Genomic DNA, 27,472 nt, shown 5'->3' with positions numbered 1-27,472 from the left:
GATGTATCATACTTCTCAACTTTTTGAGATGGGAAAAAGGGACACTTAAGCAATGCCCCTGCCACACCCTTGGCCACGCCCTCACCACGCCTCTAGTCACGCATACCATAAAGATTTCATAAGAAAAATGTTGTTTTATAATTCAAACCACCTTGGTCCTTTCTATCCTTGTTCATTTTCCTTCATAGTAACATTTTAACATTAGTGATATATCAATTTAAAGGATTGGAATAAAGTTTAGAGTCAATCAAACACATTTTTAGTATAGAAATATATATATTTACATAGAAAGAGGGACACATTTCTGAAAGAGGGACAAAGTTGGGAGCTATGCTGTGGGGGTGGATTGGAGGGTGCAGGCAGTGGGCAGCAGAAGAGGAAAAAAAGATCAAGGCACCAGCTGCAAAACGGTACTATTAATTCGGCGGGGAGCAGAACCCGACATCACTCTTCTTCCTCCCTCCCTCCCTCTCCATCATGGCCCCCCTCGTGAGTCCCCATGAAATGCAGAGATCGTGCGCAGCGGGCGTTTAGTTTACATACCATTCCGGCAGCCAACTTCCTATTTCGCGTCATGGGAAACAGGAAGTAGGAAGCCGGTCACCAAACAGTAATGTAAACTACACCCGCTGCGCATAATCTCTCCATTGGGGACTCACGAGGGGGGCCATGATAGAAAGGGAGGGAGGAGGGAGTGATGTCGGCTCTGCTCCCCCCGCATTTGGACACTTCCGCGGCTGGTGCCTCGATCTTTTTTTTTTCTTCCTCAAGTCTGCCCCTGGACACAACAGGGGGTTTCCCGGGACAGCAGGACCCCTCCCCCAACCCGTGACCGTCCCGATGAATCCGGGACAGTTGGGGGCCCCTGACGTATGTTTTCATTAATCAAGATGCCTCCTGATTGGAGGCATCTTAAAGAGACACTGAAGCGGAAAAAAAAATCATATAATTAATTGGTTGTGTAGTACAGCTAAGAAATAAAGCATTAGGAGCAGAGACATAAGTCTAATATTTGTTTCCAATACAGGAACAGTTAAAAAAAACTCCAGTTATCTATGCAAATAGCCATTGAGCTCTGCCACTTTGAAAGTGGCAGAGAGCTCTGACTTCTAATTAGGTAATCTCAGCTGTATTGTGTTTTTTCTTTTGCAGAGAACAGTTCAGGACAGGTCAAAAGTTCACTGCCTGTTCTGCAAGAACTTTTAGAATGCGGAGCAATGTGTAAACTGCACATATTAGATAATGATGCAATGTTATAAAAAAAAAAAAAAAAAAAAGCTGTATAACTGGAAATAAAAATGAGTATTTTTTTTGTGCTACCAATGTTCTAGTAATTACCCCTACTACACAACCAATTCATGATATCATAATTTTTTTCCGCTTCAGTGTCTCTTTAATTCATTCACAGGGGATAGTTTTCCTCGGGGGAACAGTCGTTCCTCTTTTGCAATCGATCCCCTGTAACAGCGGTGGGGAACGAGCCGCCTGCACGCGGATCTGCGTGCGCAAACGCCGCAACACTGCTGGACAGATATATTCGTCCAGATTGCCTTTGAATGGCGATTTTTGGAAAAATATAGCCATCCAGATTGGTTTAAGTGTTTAAGCATGGCATTTATGAACACCTATTTCTTCTGTAACACAGTCCAGCCTATGCGCTTTGAGTCCTATGGGAGAAAAGCGCTTTACAATTGTTAATGTTATTGTATTGTGTTGTCAGTCACCCCAGTTATCATTGTTTGTAATCTTATTTATTGTCCAGCGCTGCTTAATTTGTTAGTGCTATATAAATCCAATAAATAAGAATAATGTGTGTATTTTTTACATTCTAGCTTTACATATGTGAAGAGAACACGAGGGCAAATGAAAATGATTTCAAGAAAGCACTTGATTTGCTAGAATATGTTACTGAGGTATGACTATGCCATCAAAGCCCGCACTCCAAGTACAAATGATTAGCACATTTTTGTCTGTCTAGATGATGTCGAATCACTTTTAAAGTGGTCCTGAACTCTTGCACAGTACAAAAGGAAAACGTGTAGAAATGCACCCTGTATGTATTTAGAGAGTTTTAGCCTGACTATTTCCCCCTTATCTTGTGACTAAGTTGTTGTTTGATCCCTCAGCTGTGTCAGCTCAGCTGACTGCCACGGCAGAGAGCTAATTGGTAAATGATGTTCCAATATGTCTGCTCCGTGAAAGCAGGAAATAGATACAATGTAGTTTTATTGCAGGATTTGTATCAACTTTAACAAAGAAATGTGTTTCTTTAACTTCCCTGACAGTATGATTATTTCCAGGTTTTAGGGTCTAAAAGCTATGCAATTTGTTAGCATGCTTTCAGACCCTAAAATGCAGAAATAATCATACCACAGAGAGATCTGCGGCAGCCTCTGCACTTGCCTCCTTTTAGAGCAGAGAGAAAGTTCTGAGTTCAAGTCCTCTTTAACATAAGTAAAACCGGTCAGGAACCCAGACAATGACTGCTTCCTGTACCACAGACAGCCATTGCTATAGGGTACAATCTGCTGAGAGTTTAAACATGTGCCATCCCACTTAAAGCAGCCCCACCCACACGGCCTGAAATCAACACCCTGTATCCTGCTGCTGATCATTTTTGTAATTAAAGTTTTGAAAGGATTTTTAGTTTAGCATAATTTCACACACAGGGTAACTTTGTAAAATCCTGGTCTATGTAATTGGCAATGCACAAACTTTTTTTTCTAAATTACACCTCAGTACTTTTTGCAATATATTGAAAGTATATTTTCAAAAGTCTCGCTATAGGCAGGCTTCATCCAGTAGTTGTTGCTAGTAGTGATGGGTCGTTCGCGAACGAGCCGGCTCTAAGAGCCGCCTCTTTGCTGCGAACGACAAGAGCCGGTTCTCAGTTTTGAAAGAGCCGATGCCTCAGCCGCCCCACAGAGCTCTGCTTTGCTCTGCAATAAAGGGCGCTGAGGCATGTTGGGAGATGTAGTCCTCCTCTTGCAGCTTGTAGGAGTGTATGGGGCAGGGCAGTAGCAGGAGGGATTGCCCTGGTCAGAGAAGCAGTCGGGAGTTGTCATGGGGGCGGGGCTTTTATTCCGATTCTGAGTGGTGTTTAGTGACATTTAATGAAGAGCCGATTCAGAGCCGTAAGAGTCGGCTCTTTAATGGGAGCTGATTCAGAAGAGCCGATTCTCTGAAAAGAGCCAGAATTCCCATCACTAGTTGCTAGGAGTGAGGTCCTTATTCTATTCACTTTTTTTTCCTAAGTTTGCTCCTAGGTGATATTTTGAAGTGAACCTTAAGTTTAAAAAAAAAAAATGAGTTTTACTCACCTGGGGCTTCCCTCAGCCCCCTGCAGCTGATCGGTGCCCTCGCCGTGTCTCTCCGATCCTCCCGTCCCCCGCCGGCGGCTACTTCCGGTTTCGCCGTCAGGACCCGACAGGCTGGGAACACGAGTGATTCTTCGCGTTCCCAGCCACAATCTCTCCCCCTATGCTGCTATTGCGGCCTTCCTTGCCGCAATAGCAATATAGGGGGCGATATTGTGGCTGGGAACGCGAAGAATCACTCGCTTTCCCAGCCTGTCTGGTCCTGACAGCGAAACCGGAAGTAGCCGCCGGCGGGGGACGGGAGGATCGGAGAGACACGGCGAGGGCACCGATCAGCTGCAGGGGGCTGAGGGAAGCCCCAGGTGAGTAAAACTCATTTTTTTTTCTTACTTAAGTGCCTCTTTAACACCTTCTCAATAAAATGCATTTGAAGCTACCAGCAAGCAAGAAAATGCTCAGTATAATTTTGACAGTAATTTTCCTCTACTTTTTAGTACTTTTTTCAGTTGCAGAGTGCTGAAAAGTTAACCTTTTAGCAGCCTTGGCCTCAGTACAGATAACTTTGGGTAGAGCAGAAGCCCTCGGCTAAACTGGGACTGCCTAATGCAGAATGGGCGTGGGAGCAGTTTCATATTTACCTGTCCTAGATGCTGGATCGGCTCTCCTCTTCCTCCACCTCCACCCACAGCACTTCAGTGCTGACAATCCTGTTCTGTGTCCCAATCACATGATATGACGTGATCAGGACCAGAGGATGGTGTCAGTGTTGCAGTGCAACTCGGTGGTGAAAGAGGGATGATGGAATAGACTCCTTTTCCATGTTGCCATGAAGTCCGGTTTCTTTTGAATACTATTAATCTCAAAATAGATCTTTTTGGTGCTTCATTTGCAGTGCTAACTTAGTAAGTGTAAGGTCTTGAATACTGTACTCCATAGGATGGAGCGTGCACTGTTCACTCAGAGATTGTGTTGTGGCTTTACATACTGTTAGGCTCCCTGCGCACTACAAATCCGTTTTCCGATTTCGATTTTCAATTCCGATTTTCCCTGAATACATTCAACAGAAAAACGGATCAAAAAATGCAGCTTGCAGTAAAGAATAAAAATCGGAATCGGATGTAAAAACCAATTAAAAATCGGAATCGGAAACGCATGCAGTGTGCAAGAGGCCTTAGTGAAACTATTTTTTGCCACTGAAAACTTGTAGAAAATAAGTACTTTCAGGCAAATGATTTTCAAAGAAAACAATTGAATCTATCCTGTTGTATTTTAAAGGAAGAACAGGTGGATGTAGAAGAACTGAAGTTAGAAATACTTTGCAGATCTGTAAAGAGGGACACGTAAGTAAAACATTTTTCAATCAGCATTTGTTATGTAGTTTCCTTTTTGGGTCACATGGTTAACGTGGATGAATATTGGGCCACTGTGGGGTTATGTCAGTTGACTTCTATACAATAATTTTGATAACTTAACCACTTCACCACTGAGGGGTTTTACCCCCTGAGCACCAGAGCAATTTTCACCTTTCAGCGCTCCTTCCATTCATTCGTCTATAACTTTATCATTACTTATCGCAATGAAATGAACTATATCTTGTTTTTTCCGCCACCAATTAGGCTTTCTTTAGGTGGGACATTATGCCAAGAATTATTTTTTTCTAAATGTGTTTTAATGGGAAAATAGGAAAAATGTGGGGAAAAAAATAATTATTTTTCAGTTTTCGGCCATTATAGTTTTTAAATAATGCATGCTACTGTAATTAAAACCCATGACATTTATTTGCCCTTTTGTCCCGGTTATAAAACCATTTAAATTATGTCCCTATCACAATGTTTGGCGCCAATATTTTATTTGGAAATAAAGGTGCATTTTTTTCAGTTTTACGTCCATCCCTAATTACAAGCCCATAGTTTATAAAGTAACAGTGTTATACCCTCTTGACATAAATATTTAAAAAGTTCAGTCCCTAAGGTAACTATTTATGTATTTTTTTTAATTGTAAATTTTTGAATTTTTTTTTAATTACAAAAAAAAAAAAATGGGGAGTGTGGGAGGTAATGAGTTAATTTTTTGTGTAAAAGTCATTTATTTGTATGTGAAAATGTGTAGGGTGTAGTTTACTATTTGGCCACAAGATGGCCACAGTAACTTTTTGTTTTAATGCGACCTCCAAGCGTCCTTCCGGAAGCTTGGAGGAAGTATAAGGAGGCTGGACACGTGAGTTTTTTCTCACAATGATCGCGCTGCCCATAGGAGAGCAGCGGATCATTGTAGGGCTTAGATCAACGAACGGGAATGGATTTTCCCGTTCATTGATCTCCGGGCGAGCGGGCGGCGGCGTGTTTACTAGCGGCGGGCGGCGTGTTTACAAGCGGGAGCGCGGACAGCGTCGGGAACGCGGAAAGTACGGATTTCTCCGTCCCTGGGGGTTAAAGGATGGAAAAAGGGACGGAGAAATTCGTACGGGCGGGGTTAAAGTGGTTAAAGTAGACCTAAACCCAGGACTTCCTCTCTGCTCTAAAAGATGAGCAACGGCATAATAACCTTTACAGAAAAACATTTCCTTGTTACAGCTTATAGAGCCCCTTCAGAGATGCTGCAGTGTAGTTACTTCCTGGTTTGCTGGGAGCACATACAGGGTTAAACGCCTGTGTTTACATTTAGCTTGTCTGAACAGTTCAGTGACAGTCCTGGCACAGTTCAGGTATTTGGTAGGATGGAGACGCCCTCTGTGTATTGTACTTTAGTGTTTCTTTCGAAAATGATTTATAAATAGGAGAGAGGTAATTGCTTAACCTGCCTGGTGGTAACTCCGACCTGAGCTCGGGGTAGTAAGCCCGAGCTCAGGTCGGGGCAGGGAATTACATTTATTTATTTTTTTTCTCTTTTGGAGTTCCACGCGCGATCGGCACTGCGCAGCATCCCTCCAGCCTCTGATCCAGGCTGTCTGCACCAACATCTGCCTGGATTTTGGCTACTCTCTGCCTTTCGCCCGCACCAGCGTCTGCCTGGAGTTTGACTACTCTCTGCCTGCCTTTTTGTATAGTTTCACAATTTTTTAAGTTTATTCATAAATTTAAGTAATTCAACAAGTTTGTGTTCTAGTCTTTTATTTATATGCAGAATGCCTGCCAGGCTTTTATTCTGGCATATTTTGGTGAGCTATGACTTAAGAATTGGAGGCCTACAATTCTTGAAAACTATTTACCGCTTTTGACTCATAATTCCAAACAGAAATGCACCGCCAGGGAGGTTAATTAGATTACAGGCGCCTACACTCTATCCGCTATTTTGTATTAAGCTAAGGAATCAGGCCATGACCCGTGAAACGCAATGTCAGATTGTTTTTTTTTTTTAATAAACATTTTTCCAGTTTAACTGGTGTCTATATCATCTGGAGCATGAATGATATAGAGGCTGCCATATTTGTTTCCCTTTAAAGGGAACCTCAACTGAACGGGGGGTAAAGAGTTTCACTTACCTGGGGCTATTACCAGCCCCCTGCAGCAGTCCTGTGCCCTCTGAGCCGCTCTGGAATCCTCCGGTCCCCAGCTGTCACTTAGTTTCGTTTTTGACGACTCACCAGTCGGCCGGCCGCCATGAGTATTATTGGACGCATTTCCTACTGCAGTTAGCGCTGTTGCGGACCGCAACGCGTACAAAAATACGCGTTGCCGCATTCCGCACGCGTAGAGATTTTGTACGCGTTGCTGTCCGCAACAGCGCTAATTGCAGTAGGGAATGCGTCCAATAATACGCATGGTGGCCGGCTGACTGGTGAGTCGTCAAAAATGAAACTAAGTGACAGCGGGGGACCAGAGGATTCCAGAGCGGCTTCGAGGGCACAGGACTGCTGCAGGGGGCCGGTAATAGCCCCAGGTAAGTGAAACTCTTTACCCCCCGTTCAGTTATGGTTCCCTTTAAGCAATGCTAGTTGCCTGGCTGTCATGCTGATCCTTTGCCTCTAATACTATTAGACATATACTGAACAAGCAAGCAGCAGATTAGGTGTCTCTGACATTAATGTCAGATCTGACAAAATTAGCAGCATGCTTGTTTCTGGTGTTATTTAGAAACTATTGCAGCCAAAGAGATCAACAGGATTGCCAGGTGACTGGTATTTAAAAGGAAATAAATATGGCAATTGCCATATTCTTCTTATTACAGTTGTCCTTTAAGTCGGAACACTGTGCCATCTCTGTCCCCTGTACCCCCTCTGTGCCTCCAGTGTCCCCCTGTGTCGCCTCTGCCCCCTGTACCTGCTTATACAAGTTTAAAGACCATTTTTTGTATTTGAATTGTTTAAAATTGATTTTCTCAAAAACAAGTCCAATTTGAAAAAAAAAAATGTACTTGTTCCCACAGAATCACACAATTCAATGCCATTTGAATTACGGGTGGTTTGTAAGTCGGGCGTTCATTAGTCGAAAACTACCTGTATACATATATATACTTTCATCCTTCTTATAGCAAATTATACTGCAGCATTGGGTTTGCCGTCTCTCTTTACTTCTCGCTTGGGTATTTTTGGTCCCTACAGGAATCATTGAAAACAAACCCTACTAGCACAGTTCAGACAGAGATGACTGCTCAGATTATAGAAACTCATTACTAGCAGATAAGAGAGAATAAGGCTGCTATCTCCAAATACAAATGTGGTGGATTTCTCAGTGTTGCTTCTCTCCTGTTGAAGAGTTTAGGTCCTCTTTAATTATAGTGTGATATTTATTTTTGAGCAAAGTAAACAGAGTAGCTCTTAGCAATTCACATTTTTAAAGATGGCCTTTTTGAATCAGAAGTATTTGTATATTCTGCTATGAAGGAGCATTATATACATACTTTTACAGTGCTCACTCCAGATTCTTTTTCAGTTTTGTGAGGTAAAGCAGTAGCCAGGTGGTAAAAAAGGGAATTGAGTGCATATGGCAAAGTGAGCCTGCTGTAGTGCCATGCCTCCATGGGCTGTGATTGATTTCCAGTGCTACCCTCCCAACATTAGTGATAGGTTGATTCTAGTTACTGACAGATAATGATAGGTAGACTTTAGTGACAGGCAGATAGCAACAGATTGCCACACACACTATTTTGCCTTGCTCAGTGCCATGCATCTCCTGAATACTTGTTGGTGGTTTGCACTCTCTGGTCAATGAATACCTGGGTGATGCACTGTAACAAGGAAGATTAGTTAACGTGGGAAACAGTCTTCATGTGGTTTGAGCAGGGGGTGTGTGGAAAACCAGAGAGGCTGTACGGTTAATCTGTAAACCAGGTACATAAAGTATCTCACAAAACGGAGTACACCTGTCACATTTTTGTAAATATTTTATGACCTCTTTTCATGGGACAACACTGAAGATATAAAACAATGTAAGGGAGTCAGTGTACAGTTTGTATATTAGTGTAAATTTGCTGTGAAGAATGTCAAAATTTTTCCCAAGGTGTCAATATATTGTGTACCCACCATTATTTTCTAGCACTGCCTTAACTCTCTCGGGCATGGAGTTCACTAGAGCGTCACACTTTGCCACTGGAATCCTCTTTCACTCCTCCATGACAACTTCACAAAACTGGAAAATGTTAGAGAACTTGCGCTGCTACACCTTCATTCTGAGGATGTCCTGTAGATGCTCATTAGGGTTTAGGTCTAGAGACATGGAATACGGTCTTGAGGCCCCGTTTGCGAAGGGATCATGTCTGATTCAGGCATAAGTGTCAGTACACTGCCGGTCAGCTTGGTGCAGGCTCACCCTGCTGCCGCTGACATTCCCGGTGGTGTTAAATACTATTCCCTCTCCGAGTTTTAGGAACTCAGAGGGAAAAGTAATTTTGGGGTCTGACTATCACCGGAACCCTGAATTACCTGTGTGCGGACCAGGGCAGTGGAGTCGGAGTCGTGGAGTCGGGCAATTTTGGGTGCCTGGAGTCGGAGTCGGGAAAAAATGCTCCGACTCCTAATGAATTTGTAACTGTAATTAAAATAGAAAATATGATAAAATGTTCTATTTCTCAGATAATAGTCATTAAAAATAATGTATATATACAGTATATATACAGTAATAGCTGTGCTTAGTCCACAAAAATGAAATAAACCAATCAAAATTAGTTACTTGTGCTGCTTCAATAAAGCAGTCCCCGTATTTTTAAGGTCAGGTATACATATCTGATTGTGACTGTATATATGATGTGTACACAGGAATCTCTTATATATACTAAATAACATCTATGCTGTAAGAATAAAGCCTGATGTGTAGCTGTGTTACTAATAGAGATGGTCAACGAGATGGAAATAATTCTGCATTGATGCTGATTTATGCAAATGTATGCACTCCCTTTGCTGATGAAATCAAATAATTTAATCTGTTGTTAAAATTTGGTTTGGTGACTACAAATTAAAGGGTACCTGAGACGGATGAAAAGTAAAGTTTCATACATACCTGGGGCTTCCTCCAGCCCCCTTCAGGCTAATCAGTCCCTCGCTGTCCTTCACCACCCGGATCTTCTGCTATGAGTCCTGGTAATTCAGCCAGTCAGCGCTGTCCGGCCGCATGCCGCTCCCACAGCCAGGAACATTCTGCACCTGCGCAATAGTGCTGCACAGGTGTAGTATGCTCCTGGCGGCGGAGTGTGTGCATGCGCCCTACGCCTGACTGGCTCAAGTACCTGGACTCATAGCAGAAGATCCAGGTGGCGGAGGAGGACAACGAGGGACTGATTATCCTGAAGGCGGCTGGAGGAAGCCCCAGGTATGCATAAAACTTTAATTTCATCTGTCTCAGGTTTACTTTGTTACACAGTAGTACTATACTCTACATATGCACTCCCCACAGAGCTGCAGGGAATCCACTGAGAATGCTGTGCACATTGAACACAGAGGTGTTGTCTGTTTACAAACTCCTCATTCCCCTGCAGAGTACCTGCACATCATTCTTACATGTACCCACACTTACATTGCCTAGGGCCTGATAGATGTTCTTTGTTCCGGTTTGTACCTTTTACAAGTACTCTTACCAAGGACTAGTTTTAGTCTAAAGGGAATAAATATAGTAGTCTACATATCCTTCTCACTTCAGTTGTCTTGTAAAGTTCCTAAGCGTTGGCAGTTAAGAGACGAATTTCATGTTACATACTTTTAATCAACAAAATTGTAATATGCAAATTAGAGGAGTCGGAGTCGGTGGAATCCTAAACTGAGGAGTCGGAGTCGGTGGATTTTTGGACCGACTCCACAGCCCTGGTGCGGACTATAGCATTGCTGCTATAGCGGCGCCTAACTCAGGTGCTACGTGGCCAGTGCTGTGCGCCAAGAAGAGACATTTCGCTGATTCAGGATGTCACAATACTTGTTGGCAATCATGATAAACTCAATGAACTGTAGGTCCCCAGTGCCGCTCCTACCCCCATGCTTGACTGTAGGCAAGACACACTTGTCTTTGTACTTCTCACCTGGTTGCCGCCAAACATGCTGTAAGTAAGTTTAACTTGGTCTCACCAGACCACAGGACATGGTTACAGTAATCAATGTCCTTAGCCTGCTTGTCTCCATCAAATGGTTTACGGACTTTCATGTGCATCATCTTTAGAAAAGGCTTCCTTGTGGGACAACAGCCATGCACACTAATTTGGCACATTAAATAGCCACATTAGAGATGGTGAGGCCTGTGCTGAGTGGAACCTGTCGTGTCAAATCACTGTCTTGCCCACCGTGCTGCAGCTCAGTTTCAGGGTGTTGGCAATCTTCACATGGCCTAGACCATCTTTTTGTAGAGCAACATACAGTCAGGTCCATAAATATTGGGACATTGACACAATTCTTGTGGGACAACAGCCATGTCACGATTAAAATAAGCAGATAAAAGTTCCATAGTTAATTTCAAGTGTGCTATTTGTATTTGGAATCTTTTGCTGTCAACTTTCAAGATGATATCCAAAAGAGCTGTCACTATCAGTGAAGCAAGCCATCATTAGGCTGAAAAAAAATCAAAACAAACCCATCAGAGAGATGGCAAAAACATTAGGCGTGGCCAAAACAACTGTTTGGAGCATTCTTAAAAAAGGAATGCAGAAAAGTGAGCTGAGCAACACGGAAGACCATGTAAAACAACTGTGGTGGATGACCGAAGAATTCTTTCCCTGTTGAAGAAAACACCCTTCGCAACAGTTGGCTAGATCAAGAACACTCTCCAGGAGGTAGGTGTATGTGTGTCACAATCGACAATCAAGAGAAGACTTCACCAAAGTGAATACAGAGGGTTCACCACAAGATGTCAACCTTTGGTGGGCCTCAAAAACAGGAAGGCCAGATTAGAGTTTGCCAAACATCTACAAAAGCCTTCATAGTTCTAGAAGAACATCCTATGGACAGATGAGACCAAGATGAACTTGAACCAGAGTGATGGGAAGACAAGAGTATGGAGAAGGAAAGAACTGCTCATGATCATAAGCATACCACCTCATCATTGAAGCATGGTAGTGGTGGTGTCATTGCGTGGGCACGTATGACTGCCAATGGAACTTTTTCTCTTGTATTTATTGATGATGTGACTGCTGACAAAGCAGCAGGATGAATTCAGAAGAGCTTCGCAAGATTATCTGCTTATATTCAGCTGAATGCTTTAGAACTCATTGGAAGACGCTTCATAGTGCAGATGGACAATGACCCAAAGCACACTGCAAAAGAACCAAAGAGTTTTTGAAGGGAAAGAAGTGGAATGTTATGCAGTGGCCAAGTCAATCACCTTACCTGAATCCGATTGAGCATGCATTTCACTTGCTGAAGACAAAACTGAAGGGAAAATGCCCCAAGAACAAGCATGAACTGAAGACAGTTGCAGTAGAGGTCTGGCAGAACATTACCAGGGATGAAACCCAGTGTCTGGTGATGTCTATGTGTTCCAGACTTCAAGCTGTAATTGACTGCAAAGGATTTGCAACCAAGTATTAAAAAGTGAAAGTTTCATTTGTTTTTATTCTGTCCCATCACATATGGTCCCTTAACAAGTGGGAGGCACATATGCAAACTGTTGTAATTCCTACACTGTTCACATGATTTGGATGTAAATACCCTCAAATTAAAGCTGTCAGTCTGCAGTTAAAGCACATCATGTTCATTCAATTTCAAATCCATTGTGGTTGTGTACAGAGCCAAAAAATGTAGAATTGTTGATGCCCCAATATTTATGGACCAGATAGATAGATGTATTTTTTTTTTTTTTTTTAAGACTTGTACATTTTTCTGCCAAGAGGTTCCATGTTGAACTTCCCATTAGGGGGGTCTGAAAGCGTTTATACCTACAAATAGGAAAACCTCTAATTCAGAGCGCCAGAGCAACAAAAGATCAGTTAAGGAATGAGTAAGGGCACCTGTATAACCAAAAAGTTCAATCCTAGCCAATATTGACATTAAAAACAAATGGGGTGGTGGCAGCATGGTAGGGCAGTAATACAATAATCATACATATGCATGTAGCACAATATTCATTCTTACAAATGAATAATAAAGTATCTAAGAAATGTAAAGAACTGGGGTAAATCAGTTTTGAAGCTTTCACAAAGTAAATTGCATGAATTTCTAGAAGAAGTGGTTCACCCTTTATGAAGTGCCCCAGGGTGATCCAGCCCGAAACATTGTGCAGGTGTCGCTACGTGTACTCTACTTGAAGTAAATGGAATTTACGGTACTTAGTGAAAGCTTCACGATTGGTTGAGCGCGGGTTCTTTGCAATCCTTGGATTTCGTTGGGGAGTGGTGGACTCCTTTCTATCCAGTGGCTCCAGAAAAACATTATAAGGGCCTGCAGGGATACCTCCAATTTGAATATTAAAGGGTACCTTAACTGAGAGGGATATGGATGTTTAATTTTAAACAGTACCAGTTGCTTGGCTGTCCTGCTGATCTCTTTGGCTGCAGTAGTGGCTGAATCACACACATGAAACAAGCATGCAGCTAATCCAGTCAGACTTCAGTCAGAGCACCTGATCTGCATGCTTGTTGAGGGGCTGTGGCTGAAAGTATTAGAAACACAGGATTAGCAGGAGAGTCAGGCAATTGGTATTATTTTAAAATGAAAAATCCATATCCTCCTCAGTTTAGGTTCCCTTTAAAGTATGACATGATAAATTCACAGGTTATTTATGTCATGAACAGGAGTTCTGCTACACACAGGCAACTTTACTTTTTGTTATATTCTGAGCAAGATTCTTCACTGATTGAAATGTCAAGTTGCTGTCCTTATTTTGCCTTCATCTTCCACACAGCTTGATGGCATTTGTAGTCAACCATGAACTGTAAATAAAAGGTAGGCTGGTACAAACTTTCCATCAAGCTGTGTGGAATTCAGCAGTAAAGCCATATAAACTAAAATAATATGGAACCTGGGATTGTATGACACAGTTTGCTCTTGCATTATTCTTTTTTCATGATTTTTTCACTTTATGATTTGTTTGTTTTTTTAAGATGCCATAACAACTTTGTTGAAATACTGTATGATGTATTTAACGGTGTGAAAATGGCCTGTGAAAGAAAAGTTCTGCTTTTCCCTATCAGTGTAGGAATCCTGGCTTTATCAGGTGAACTCCTGTATGACTCATATTTAAAGGGACTCCGAGCAGTGCAGAAACTATGGAAAGATGCATATCATTTTAAAGCTCTCTTTCTCCTCTTTCCAATGATATATAAACCGCCGCCCTACGCCTTTTAGTTTTCGCTATTTTCGCGATTGAAATTGCTGCGGCCGCGATTTCAATCGCGAAAATAAAGAAAACTAAAAGGCGTAGAGTTACGATTTAGGTGTCGCCAGAAAGAGGAGAAAGAGAGCTTTACAATGATATCCATCTTTCCATAGTTACTTGTATTACACAGGACGACACTTTCCCCAGTGTCAGCAGCTCCATTCAGCAGAAAAAGTCGGCCTGTGTAATACAATGTAACTATGGAAAGATGGGTATCATCTTAAAGCTCTCTTTCTCCTCTTTCTGGCGACACCTAAATCGTTGCCCTACGCCTTTTAGTTTTCTTTATTTTCGCGATTGAATTCGCGGCCACGGCAATTTCAATCGCGAAAATAGCGAAAACTAAAAGGCGTAGGGCAGTGGTTTATATATCATTGGAAAGAGGAGAAAGAGAGCTTTAAAATGATATGCATCTTTCCATAGTTTCTGCACTGCTCGGAGTCCCTTTAAGACAAAAGTGTGGGGAAATGAAAGTAGCCAGTCTGTTACTAGAAACTGAAAGTATTCTGGTGATGGACAAGGCTAAATGCATACGTATGTAATTAAGGGAGGTACAAGTCTACTGTATAGTATAACCGTGGGGGCTGCTAAATCAAGAAAATGAAATGCGAGACAGAGAGAAAGGATCGGAGGGACTGTTGATGTACTGGTTTATTGTTGCTAGTGTAATTTTGACAACCAATACTTTTCTAACGTATCTCAAAATTTTTATTGAAATGCTGATTACCCAGTTCTATGTAATTGTTTTATATTCTATGTATATAACTACAGGGATATATTTTTCATTAAAAAAAAAATTCTGGTTTAAGTGTTCTTTTTCAATGAAGGATAATTGTTACAAATCTATATTGTGGTCTTGTAATCCATATAACTAACTCTGGGAGAATTAACACTTTGAGTTATAGGACAACTGTAACGAGAGGGATGTGGAGGCTGTCAATATGTATTCCCTTTTATACAATACCAGTTACCTGGCAGCACTGCTGATCTATTTGGCTGCAGTACTGTATGAATCACACGAGCAGCAAGTATTCAGATAATCTTGTCAGATCTAAAAATGTCGGAAACACCGGATATGCTGCATGCTTGTTAAGGGTCTATGGCTAAAAGTATTAAAAGCAGAGGCTCAGCGGCAGGGCTGTGTAGTCAGTACAGGAATCATCAGACTCAAACTCCTCAGTTTATGAACCCCCGACTCCAGGTACTCAAAATTTGCTTTGACTCCTCGACTCCGACTCCAAAGCCCTGATCAGCGGGATAGCCAGGCAACTGGTATTGTTTAAAAGGAAATAAATATGGCAGCCCTCATATCCCTCTCCTTACATATTTGTCCTTTAAGCTCCCTAAACAAGTTAGTTATCCTATATTGTATAGGAGCCATCATGCCTGCAGTGTGGGGTTTGGGGAAATCGTTGAGTTCCAGCAAAACCTACATGGGGTAGTAACTGAATGTTTCTGTCTGCACACTGTAGTTTATAACTAACTGTACATTGTTATGTTATATGCATATGTTGCGGAGAGGTGTCAGTGCCCAAGAATGGCTAGGGCTGGGGTCCCCATCAAAATTTTGCTATGGGAACCTATGATTTCTTGTTGCCCCTATGCATTGCTGGACTAACAATATTTGGTAAATTGGCTATCAAAACATAGGTTAATACTTTTTTGCTAGGTCAGCATTAATGTTCCTTTCTATTTCTAATGACCTGTTGAAGTATTTTGATTGCATCAACTAAGAACTGTAAGTAAAAAACCTTGTGTGCTTATGTTACAGGTGGTCTGATTTAGATGGGAAAGATGACCCAATAGAAGCATCAAAGGATACCGTTTTTATTAAAGTGCTCCAAAAATTAATAAATGAAGGTATTTTGAATGATACTAATCCTTAAATATACTTAAAGAGAATCTGTATTGTTAAAATCGCACAAAAGTAAACATACTAGTGTGTTAGGGGACATCTTCTATTACCCTCTGTCACAATTTCGCCGCTCCTCGCCGCATTAAAAGTGGTTAAAAACAGTTTTAAAAAGTTTGTTTATAAACAAACAAAATGGCCACCAAAACAGGAAGTAGGTTGATGTACAGTATGTCCACACATAGAAAATACATCCATACACAAGCAGGCTGTATACAGCCTTCCTTTTGAATCTCAAGAGATCATTTGTGTGTTTCTTTCCCCCTGCAGCTATCTTCCACTGAAGTGTCAGGCTGTTTCTTCCTGCAGAGTGCAGACAGCTCTCCCCATATGTAATTCCTCAGTATGTGAAAGCCCAGCCAGCTCAGAGGAGGATTTATCCAGCTTGTAAAAGATAAGAGAGAATAGAGAAGCTGCCCTTATCTAAATAATGCACAGGCAGTGTGCAGAGGTGGGCCTGGAGGGGGGAGATGCATCACAGAACCACAACACTGAAGAACTTGGCAGCCTTCCAGACACAGGCTGACAAGTCTGACAAGAGAGAGATAAGTTGATTTATTACAGAGATGGTTATAGTAGAACGTGCTGCAGTAAGCCAGAACACATTAGAATAGCTTTTGGAACTTGTAGGATGATAAAAAACAGGATGCAATTTTTGTTACGGAGTCTCTTTAAAGTATTCCACTACTGTGACTGTCTTCCATCCATTGGTCCTGTGAATATCTAGAGGTGGACAGATGTGCAGGTACAATATACACCTAACCTAATACATACAGGATCCTGATCCAATTCATGTTTTCTACTAGGGGTGGATTTTTATTCTTCTGTTTAAAATAACTTTTCAGCACTCTGCAATTGGAAAAATACCAAAAAGTAAGTGAAAAAGTACCGTCAAAGGTATTCTAATATTTCCTTTCTTGCTGGTGGCAAATTTTTACTTAGTTACTGTTATTCAACCAGCAAGTAATTTTTTGACGGGAAATGACATAGGTGTCTCCCAAAAAAATAAGACTATGTACAAGAGACATTATTATGAGGAAAAAAAATTCTCAGCTTTTATTTACATTTGAGCAAAAAGTGTCCAGTCCAAAATTATTCATACCCTTCACAAACTGTCACAGTCTGTGGGAAAATCCAAAGATCTATACCATTCCAAATAGTCCAAGCTGTTCTAAAGCATCCTAATTACCCTGATTAATTGGGAACAGCTGTTTTAATCAACTCAACAGGTGAAAAACAGCAGCTCTCTGCAGTCTGTTTGTGGACGGTCATGGCTAAATTAAAGGAGCACAAGGGAGTACCTGCGGCTGCGCATTGTGGCTGCTCACAAGTCAGGAAAGGGCCACAAGGCCATTTCTAAATGTTTTCAAGTTCCAGTGGCTACAATGCAAAGTATTATTAAAAAATACAAGATGTTAACGCCCCACCATCCAACTACACGCACCAGTATAAAAAACAATGGGTCTGACCTTCATATTCAATTTGATGACTATGAATGGTCCCAGTGCATGGAGACCCTATCTAGGGGAAGCCTGCAAACCACAAACATAGAAGTTGTTATAAATCACCTTTAGATCCGGCACCAGCAACTTCTTATAGTTGCGTCTCACAGACTGTGAGATAACTTGACTCTCAACACAGCAAGCAGGAAATAGACTTTTCCCAGGCTTCTTCAATATTTAAGGAGTTTAGTCACTACACAAATATACAGATACAGTTCATCAAATCCTAGCAAAGCAGATCCGCATGTTTAAGGTCTTGGCATTACAGCTCTTGACTAACCTTCCTCCTGAGGGTTAGTCAGTTACCTTCTTTCTAGACTACATTAGATAAGATTACATAAAGAATGAAAATACTTAAGAGGTCCCAGTCAGCATCTAGATAGCATGAAGTAGGAAGCAGAGCAGGAATCAGAGTGCGCTCTGTCCGCCCGTCCCGGGTCTTTAATACCGACTAGGAAAGAGTTAAATGTGACCTCATCTTCGCCATCCCCCAGACCGGACTATTGGCTTAGACCCCTCGTGGTGTCACAATACCCACCTACTCGATTAATATTTAATGATGCTTTTGCCTTACTTACAAGAATTTGGTATTTAGAAAACATGGCCTATGTTTACTGTTCTTGTGGTGTACATGTTGAGGTCAGTGTAGGCCTGTGGCCTTCTTTCAGGAACATGTTCTCAGTATCTGCGTGTATCATCTGCTTCACGCAGACACTGAGATGCTTCTGCCTGCATCACAAGAAACTCTATTTATTTTAAAGGCATACTCTGCGGACAAGCCTTTTACATAAAACTCAGGCCAAATAACTGAGGCCTACTTAAATTATAACAATCCCCCCTAAAATGGCTTGATCCGCAGATCCCAACTTCTGAACCCAGCAGTACCTGGTTTCTTTATGTTTCACTTTTCGATGTTCGTGCTCACACAACTTCTATGCTCTAGGCGGTTATCCCTGGGAGAGAGGGCAAGACCTCTTGGTCTTCCTGTAACCAGACTCTCTGGGGATGCCCTACTTCTAAGTCCCTCTATACCACATGCTCAGCATTTGCGTCACTTGCGTATCACTCACAAACTTGCATGACCACAGAAAAGTGAAACTCGTTTGTCTGTTACACAACGGAGCAGTGCCAGGTGCCTTCTAAAAGAGCGCCTTTATACAATCAGCTCCATCACAGGTACTGCTACACCTATACCCGTAACCCTATATATCCCTTAAAGAGACTCTGAAGCGAGAATAAATCTCGCTTCAGAGCTCATAGTTAGCTTATCCGACTGACATCTCCATCTTTGCTGCCAGCACTGCAGCTGTCTCGAGTCCATATTGCCAAACTCCTGAAATCGAAATACAAACAAATCAATTCTTATTAATGATTTGGGATTCGCCCTGCAGCTTGTACTCTGTACACTTTAGATTGAGCAATATATACCGTAATTGATCTCGTTGCTTTATGGGTCTCATGAACTCTGTTTACTCTTTTTGGTAGATTGGAGTTAAACCTCTCTCCCCTACCTAAGTACTATCCTAAGTACTTACCTGTGTAAAATATGCTCCCGCGGACTTCACCTTTGGAAGCTCTCACCTCAATGCAAGCTCTCTCCACCCCCCCCCCCCCCCTGTACATACGCGGCCGTCGTATGCACAAATTACGGATGCCACACACCTGTTGCTGCTTTGCAGGTGAGCCTGCAATGCTCTTACTCATTTTCGCATTCACTTATCTAGAACCTCATTGCGATACCAGCTCTGCTAGAAGTTCTGTGTGTTGTACCCTCTGACCAATGTTTGCCATGCTACTACCCCCATACTACAAAAAAAATGGCTGCCTCCCTGTAGGAAGGAGCACTTTGCACTTAAACTACACAGGGTGCAGGGCTAAGCATTCCAGCGTCAAATGCCTGTATGTAGATCCCTGAATGCCCACTTGGTAGGTAGTCGTATGGCAAACCTGTACTGATACACTGTCACTCTGTAAATGGCAATTCTTTCACCTTTATAATTGCCCCATGAACTGCTGCCAGTTCTTGTTCTTTGTGCTACACTTGATAGGAGCTGGAAAAAACATATTTGACCAATCAGTGGACGAGAAAAACGCACAAACAGTCCCAGCCCAGCATTGACCTCTTAGTCAAGCTCTGGCCCTGTCCACGACAAAAAACAGAAAAAATGTTACCGCTCTGCAGCCGCAGCGACGGATCCCTGGATTGGTCAACTCCCTTTTATCCAACTCCGGCACCCCCTGATGCACTGTCCCCCCTTTATTGGGAACTCATGCTGCACCACCCGTTAACCCACTACAGATACTTTTCTGATCTGCACTGCGCTTGCAAATCCCACCCTGGGAAATATCTGACTTCTACGTGTCTCCCTGCACCTAGCTGGGAAACACTTCCTATCCGTGACCATGCTAGTCTCGCAGCAACTGCTTGGTGCACGTATTCTGGCATTCCTTTCCCTGGACCCAGGCTCTGGGGAAATACTCTGGGATACGAGATACTCAGTAGAATGTCTCATTATCTCTACCCCCCTTCCTTTCAGCTGCTCTGCCCTGAGCCGCGAGCACAGCCTGACGTGACGTGGATCCCCCAGCCCCTCCTCCCCCCTGCCATGATGTGTGGGGGCCATGACTCGTGGGGGCGGGCCCTCCCCAATGCCGCCATTTTGAGTCCTGGACTGCCAGCTAAGATGGCTGCTATACAATCTCCCATAGCAACCTCTTAATCCTATATACATTAGGAGAAAAAACAAAATCAACAGAACAAACATTTCATGCCTAGTTACATATAGCATCAATACATATTGCAGAAAATCAGCATTCCGCTACATACACTCTCGGATGGAAAAACATAACCACAAAAGAAATACCAGAAATTCCACCGTAGCTCGTGGAGTCCCTTATCTTCCCCCCCCCCCCCTCTCAGGGAAACCTAAGCAGATGTTCCCGATACACACATCTCTGAACTACAGGCTCTACCCTGCAGAGCATCTCACCAACACCCCTACGGACAGAAGGAAAAAACATGCTGACCGAAAAAAACCGGCCGAGTACCGTAGCACCTCGCCCACTATCTCAGCTGTGGCTATAAACTGTTTCATACCTTCAAAGCGACCCAGAGACGTGGGCTGTGCATTCCTGTCTACCCAGCTCACCGAAAAAAAAAAAAAAACATACCTCACACAGCTAATCAATGCTATTCACCCTACAACTGCTAAAGACGCACAGCTTGAAACTTGAACTGCGTCTCTCCCTTGCTTTCCTCTCTGTCAGTCTCTACCCGCCTCTCTCTCCACCATCCACTGTAAACTGCAGCCCCCCTTTTGCGGGGGACACTACGCAAACCTCTGAACTGAAACCCAGCTGGCATCACTCCCAGACTATCAGTACACTGGTCAGACCGTAACATACTATTGCTAACAAACCAAAGGGAAGAGAGAGAGAAAAAAAAATCACGTGTATACAACCTACTAACAGAACGCTAAAAGAAAGAAGAAAAAAAAACAGTTAACATCTGTCCAGCTAAAAAAAAATCCTGCCTGTGAACAGACAAACACATTATATACTCACTATGTCAGCCATAACATGCAACACAGGAACATTAAAGCCAGTACTATGTACGCTTTACACCGAAGCTGCACCCCACCTTACCCCCAACCCCCTCCCACCTCTCACGGGAGGGAGAAGACGTATGCAGCCTCCAGCAGCTGCACAGAACACTGAACACATTAAAATACAATAAAGATAATGCAATATAACAACCTCTAAATCATACTTGCCTGATCCTGGACTTTGTACGCCTGCCAATTCGACCAGCCTGTGCAACTTTTCCCGCGATACTTCTGTTTGGACCCCTGGAGCTTCTGAGTGGGCCCCCACTCCCCCTCAGTGGATCGGTATCTCCCGCGGCAGTTGCGAGCCGTAGCCTCGGAGCGTTCCTATCTCCCGATCCTGTTTAGGCTTTTAACTGCTGCATGTGCACCTGCAGCTTAAGTTTAACGTCCAAGAGTTTCGCCGCTGGTTTCCTCGAATTGCAGCTCGTGTGCTGGCTCACGCACACCACTTATCAGCTTGATAAGCTTTCCAGTCCGTGTCTACTCCGCTTGTGTCGCTGTGGAATATCTTGAAAACTTCGGACCCTGGCCCGTCTGCCTGTTTTGCTAGACAGTGAAGGGTTTCAGCACCACTGTTATAAATCACCTTTAGATCCGGCACCAGCAACTTCTTATAGTTGCGTCTCACAGACTGTGAGATAACTTGACTCTCAACACAGCAAGCAGGAGATAGACTTTTCTCGGGCTTCTTCAATATTTAAGGAGTTTATTCACTACACAAATATACAGATACAGTTCATCAAATCCTAGCAAAGCAGATCCGCATGTTTAAGGTCTTGGCGTTACAGCTCTTGACTAACCTTCCTCCTGAGGGTTAGTCAGTTACCTTCTTTCTATACTACGTTACTCTAGACTTCCTATGTACGGCATACATTAGATCAGATTACATAAAGAATGAAAATACTTAAGAGGTCCCAGTCAGCATCTAGATAGCATGAAGTAGGAAGCAGAGCAGGAATCAGAGTGCGCTCTGTCCGCCCGTCCCGGGTCTTTAATACCGACTAGGAAAGAGTTAAATGTGACCTCATCTTCGCCATCCCCCAGACCGGACTATTGGCTTAGACCCCTCGTGGTGTCACGATACCCACCTACTCGATTAATATTTAATGATGCTTTTGCCTTACTTACAAGAATTTGGTATTTAGAAAACATGACCTATGTTTACTGTTCTTGTGGTGTACATGTTGAGGTCAGTGTAGGCCTGTGGCCTTCTTTCAGGAACATGTTCTCAGTATCTGCGTGTATCATCTGCTTCACGCAGACACTGAGATGCTTCTGCCTGCATCACAAGAAACTCTATTTATTTTAAAGGCATACTCTGCGGACAAGCCTTTTACATAAAACTCAGGCCAAATAACTGAGGCCTACTTAAATTATAACAGAAGTGTCTCTACGATTGCTACACCGTATGTACCTAGTACCCCATAGATTACACCAAATCGACCCCACAAAAAGCCCTCTTTGTTTTAGAGGCTTTAAGGTTACAGGTACTATGTACCATATATGGTTCTCATGCCCAAGGGTCTCCCGCCTCTGGGGAAGGATCTGTCTTTTACTTAACAAACTAATTCCTAAACCCATCACACTCGATCCAAGAATCTTCCTCTTAGGCTATAAACCAAAAGCATTGTTGCACGCCCAGCACAAACTTGTCCAATTCATAATCTCTGCAACTAAGTCACATATAGCTGCTAACTGGAATTCACCCCACCTTGCATACCTACAAGTATTTGAGGGAATAAATATTATAATGTCCTGTGAGCGTATTAATGCTATTATTAACGATAGACTGCCACAGTTCCAGAAGGTGTGGGAACCTTGGGCATCCTGCAAGTTATCTAAAGGGACTCAAACACAATTAAGTCTCAACCCCTCTGCCTGATTGGGCTCTCACAATATATCCACAAACTGATTAACCCACTTCCACTATTCCTCCTCTGTAAACACCCCTAATACCTGAAAGTCATAACAATCTCATTAATACACCTTCAAATGCAAAATACAATCACTTGTAACTTCTCGGTGGAACCGGCTGTGACCCTCTTTATATCCATGCCTGTGTTTTTACCTTATAATGTCTTACATACCCGATCTGTCATCTCACTGAGAGCGTAATTGTAATTTGAATTCCATGTATTTTAAAATGCCTTTCAAAGGCCCATGTTGGGCAAACACAAACTTTTCTGTACTATGCTACTATGTTCTTTTGTGTATGCAACTCTGGCACTTCAGTGCCCAATAAAAGTTTGTTGAAACTAAAAAATACAAGATGTTCCGCACTGTGGAAAATCTTAGAGAATGTGGACGGAAGCCAAAAGTGACACCTGTGCTGGCCAGGAGGATAGTGAGAGAGGTGAAAAGGAATCCAAGGATCACCACCAAGGCCATCCTGGTAAATCTTGGCTCTGCTGGTGGCAATGTCTCAAGGCAGACAATCCAACAAACACTGCACACTGCTGGGTTCCACGGATGCAGACCAAGGAGGGCGCCACTTCTCCAGATAAGGCACACAAAAGCTCGCTTGGCCTTTGCAAATGCTCATCTGGACAAAGAAGTCGACTTCTGTTCTGGTCAGATGAAACAAAAATTGAATTGTTTGGTCACAATGATGTTTCCTTCATTTGGTGTAAAAAAGGAAAAGACTTCAACCCAAAGAATACAATCCCTACTGTTAAACGTGGTGGGAACGTAATCCTTTGGGGGTATTTTTCAGCCAGTGGACCAAGGAACCTAATCGCAGTAAATGGCACCATCGAAAAAGAGCAATACATGAGGATTTTCAACCACAACATCAGGCAGTCTGCAGAGAAATTTGGCCTTGGGCACCAGTGGACATTTCAGCATGACCCAAACACACAAAGCAAAAGTGGTGTAGAAATGGTTAGCAGACAACAGCATTAATGTTTTGGAGTGTCCTAGCCTTAGTCCTGACTTGAATCCAATTGAGAATCTGTGGAGGGAGCTAAAGATCGAGGTGGCTAGAAGACCCTCCAACCTGAAAGATTTGGAGCTCATTAAAGATGAATGGGCAAAAATACCTGTGGAGACATGCAAAAAGCTGTTCTGCAATTATAGGAAGCATTTAATTGCTGTAATAGCCAATAAAGGCTTTTCTATCGATTATTGAGAAGGGTATGAATAATTTTGGACTGGACACTTTTCACTCAAATGTAAATAAAAGCTGAGAAATGTTTTTTTCCACAGTAATGCCTCTTGTACATAGTCTTATTATCTTTTGGGAGACATCTATGCCCTTTCCCATCAAAAAATTACTTGCTGGCTGAATAAAAGTAACTTTAAGTAAAATTTTGCCAGGGGTATGAATTATGGGCAGATGTAGGAGAAAACTTGTGTGAAAAAGTGAATTGGATCGGGCGTACAGTATATCACAAAAAAAAAATGAAGTAGTCGATTAACCCAGATGTCTAATAATATACAGTAATTACTCAATTGAGAAAAGGCAAACAAACATGAACTTAGGAATTCAAGGCAATTGTAGAATATCCCTTTAAAACCAATGCCACAACGCAATGATAAAGAACTCTACCAATACAACTACATTCACTAACTGCAGATATTGTTGTTAATCAAGGTAAATCATCTCTTTCTAATGTGGCATGGTTATTTTGGTTCCCGAATTGGACAGGAAATCCATGCAGCTGTTCAGCAAAATTGAACCCTATTGTTCTATAACCACAAGGTCATGCATAGCAAAATGACTTGGTAGTTATTATTATTGACTTAAAGAGAATCTGAGAACGTGGCAAACATAAAACAAAGCTTTTGCAAAGTACGCTTTGTTTTATGTATGCCACATCCATCTCTATAAATCTCACCCCCTTTTCATACACATACATTTGGAATACACAGGTTTGTGAAGAGCTGCAGCTTCAGCTTGTCTCATGCTGAGAAGCTGCTGACAGAAGCTGCTGCTGTGAGACATCTCAGCCTCTGGAGCCAGCCTTGCAGGGCGGCATGAATTAGAAGGGGGCGGAGACTGACGTCCGTCTGCACTGAGAGAGGCAGTGCACCTGAGAACAGCTCTACTTCTTCCTGTTCTCTTCCTGGTAGCATATTCTGTGACCAGGAAAGTCGTCGAGAGATTAAGATGATTATCTGGAGAGGGGGCACTCGTTTTACAGCTGGAATACTGTAGGAGACCAGTTATTTATAGCCTTAACAGGATTTTTAGATAAAATAAGAAAAAAAGTCACTTCAGATTCTCTTTAAACAAGTACAGGTAACCCTTGAGGTGCTAGTATGGTTGTGGTGAGCCAGCATGAAAGTCCATAGGGAAATTCTGCATGATTGGGTGGACAGCACCCTTTCAAAGGTTGTAGTAATAAGACGCCCACACTATTCGGCCAATTAGAAAGCTTCAGGTTGTAGACACAGCTGTGGAGGACTGTTCCTTATGGTTTTCACACTGGTTCACCTCAACCCATACTAACTCCCTAATTGATAACATTGTTTGTTTAAGACAAACTATCAGATTGACTTAATTAGTGAGCAAAAACAAGGAAACTTTTCTTATAGGTGGTTGTATGTATCCTAAAACAGTGTACCGTATATACTCGCAAGCAAGCCGACCCGCATGTAAGCCGACCCCCCCACTTTTACCCCAAAAAAAGGGAAAAAATGATTGACCCTCATGTAAGCCGGGGGTAGGAAACGCTGGCCGCGTGATCCCCCCAGTATGTCCCAGTATAGCTAGTATAGTGCCCAGTATAGGTAGGTAGTGCTCAGTATAGCTAGTAAAATGCCCCAGTATAGCTAGTATAGTGCTCAGTATAGCTAGTATAGTGCTCAGTATAGCTAGTATAGTGCTCAGTATAGCTAGTATAGTGCTCAGTATAGCTAGTATAGTGCTCAGTATAGCTAGTATAGTGCTCAGTATAGCTAGTATAGTGCTCAGTATAGCTAGTATAGTGCTCAGTATAGCCAGTATAGTGCTCAGTATAGCTAGTATAGTGCTCAGTATAGCTAGTATAGTGCTCAGTATAGCCAGTATAGTGCTCAGTATAGCTAGTATAGTGCTCAGTATAGCTAGTATAGTGCTCAGTATAGCCAGTATAGTGCCCAGTATAGCCAGTATAGTGCTCAGTATAGCCAGTATAGTGCTCAGTATAGCCAGTATAGTGCACAGTATAGCTAGTATAGTGCTCAGTATAGCTAGTAAAGTGCCCCAGTTTAGCTAGTATAGTGCCCCAGTTTAGCTAGTATAGTGCCCCATTATAGCTAGTATAGTGCCCCATTATAGCTAGTATAGTGCCCCATTATAGCTAGTATAGTGCCCCATTATAGCTAGCATAGTGCCCCATTATAGCTAGCATAGTGCCCCATATAGCTAGCATAGTGCCCCATATAGCTAGCATAGTGCCCCATATAGCTAGCATAGTGCCCCATATAGCTAGCATAGTGCCCCAGTATGGGTGGGTGGGTAGGTGCTGTCCCTCCCCGCTCCCCCGCGGCTGCCGCTGCTATTACCTTAGGCGGCGCCGCTTCCTCTATCCCCGTCCTCCTCCGGTAACTCATTCACAGCAGCGCGCCTCTCGCTGCTGTGATGACGAGGAAACCATAGAGAGCGGCTTCCTGTAGCGGCGATGCCGTTACTATGGGAACCGCTCTCTATGGTTTCCTGCGTCATCACAGCAGCGGGGGGCGCGCTGCTGTGAATGAGTTACTTACCGGAGGAGGACGGGGATAGAGGAAGCGGCGCCGCTTAAGGTAATAGCAGCGGCAGCCGCGGGGGGAGCGGGGAGGGACAGCACCTATCCACCCATGACTCGCAAGCAAGCCGACCCCCCCAACTTTTGGCCCACTTTTGGGGGGTCAAAAATTCGGCTTGCTTGCGAGTATATACGGTAATCAAATTGATGCCCTTATCCCGCCATTCTCTTTCGGCCCTTCAGTTGATAGTTGATAATACATTACAACCTCAGGAGATCAATTTGGTTGATCTGTTGATTCTAAAGGTGGCCACACACAATACAATAAAATGATCCGATTTTACGGCAATTTTTCAGAAAAGTCGAAAGCTTTTTTTTTTATTTTTTATTTGAGCAAGAAATCTGAATGGATTTCTTGTTTTTGTTCAATAAAAGTTCATCGGGAGTGGTGGATTTGTTACAATCAGTCAGAAAAATTGCAATTGGAAAAATATTTAAAAAATGATATGGTGTGTGGCCACCTTTAATTTGATCAGGGAAGGCGGTCATTTTTATCACTAGTGTGAGGAGCAAAGATAGTTGTAGCAGCAATCCAATTAGTTTCAACTTGATTCCTGCTGAACTTTGGTCAAATTCAAGTGGTGCAAGGTGGTAAAATAATTACTCCCGGATTATTTTCCAGTCAGGTAGTAACTGTTAGTACCGGGTCAGGCCGCCATTGCATAAAGGATAACTGG

The 27,472-nt window shown here is 42.7% G+C and overlaps 1 protein-coding gene across 1 annotated transcript in view; it reads left to right on the top strand.

Moving 5' to 3' along the window:
- NUP133 (nucleoporin 133) overlaps positions 1-27,472 on the top strand; it is a 175,379-nt gene that overhangs the window by 147,484 nt on the left and 423 nt on the right. The window contains exons 24-26 of the mRNA XM_068231837.1: positions 1,833-1,913; positions 4,593-4,657; positions 15,816-15,904. Coding sequence (XP_068087938.1) covers positions 1,833-1,913; positions 4,593-4,657; positions 15,816-15,904 — 235 coding nt within the window. The remainder of the gene's footprint in view (positions 1-1,832; positions 1,914-4,592; positions 4,658-15,815; positions 15,905-27,472) is intronic.

The sequence above is a fragment of the Hyperolius riggenbachi genome, chromosome 4 (assembly GCF_040937935.1).
Source record: "Hyperolius riggenbachi isolate aHypRig1 chromosome 4, aHypRig1.pri, whole genome shotgun sequence".
NCBI lineage: Eukaryota > Metazoa > Chordata > Amphibia > Anura > Hyperoliidae > Hyperolius > Hyperolius riggenbachi.
Note: the sequence above shows the minus strand (reverse complement) of the source record. Positions and strands in the feature narration are given on the sequence as shown.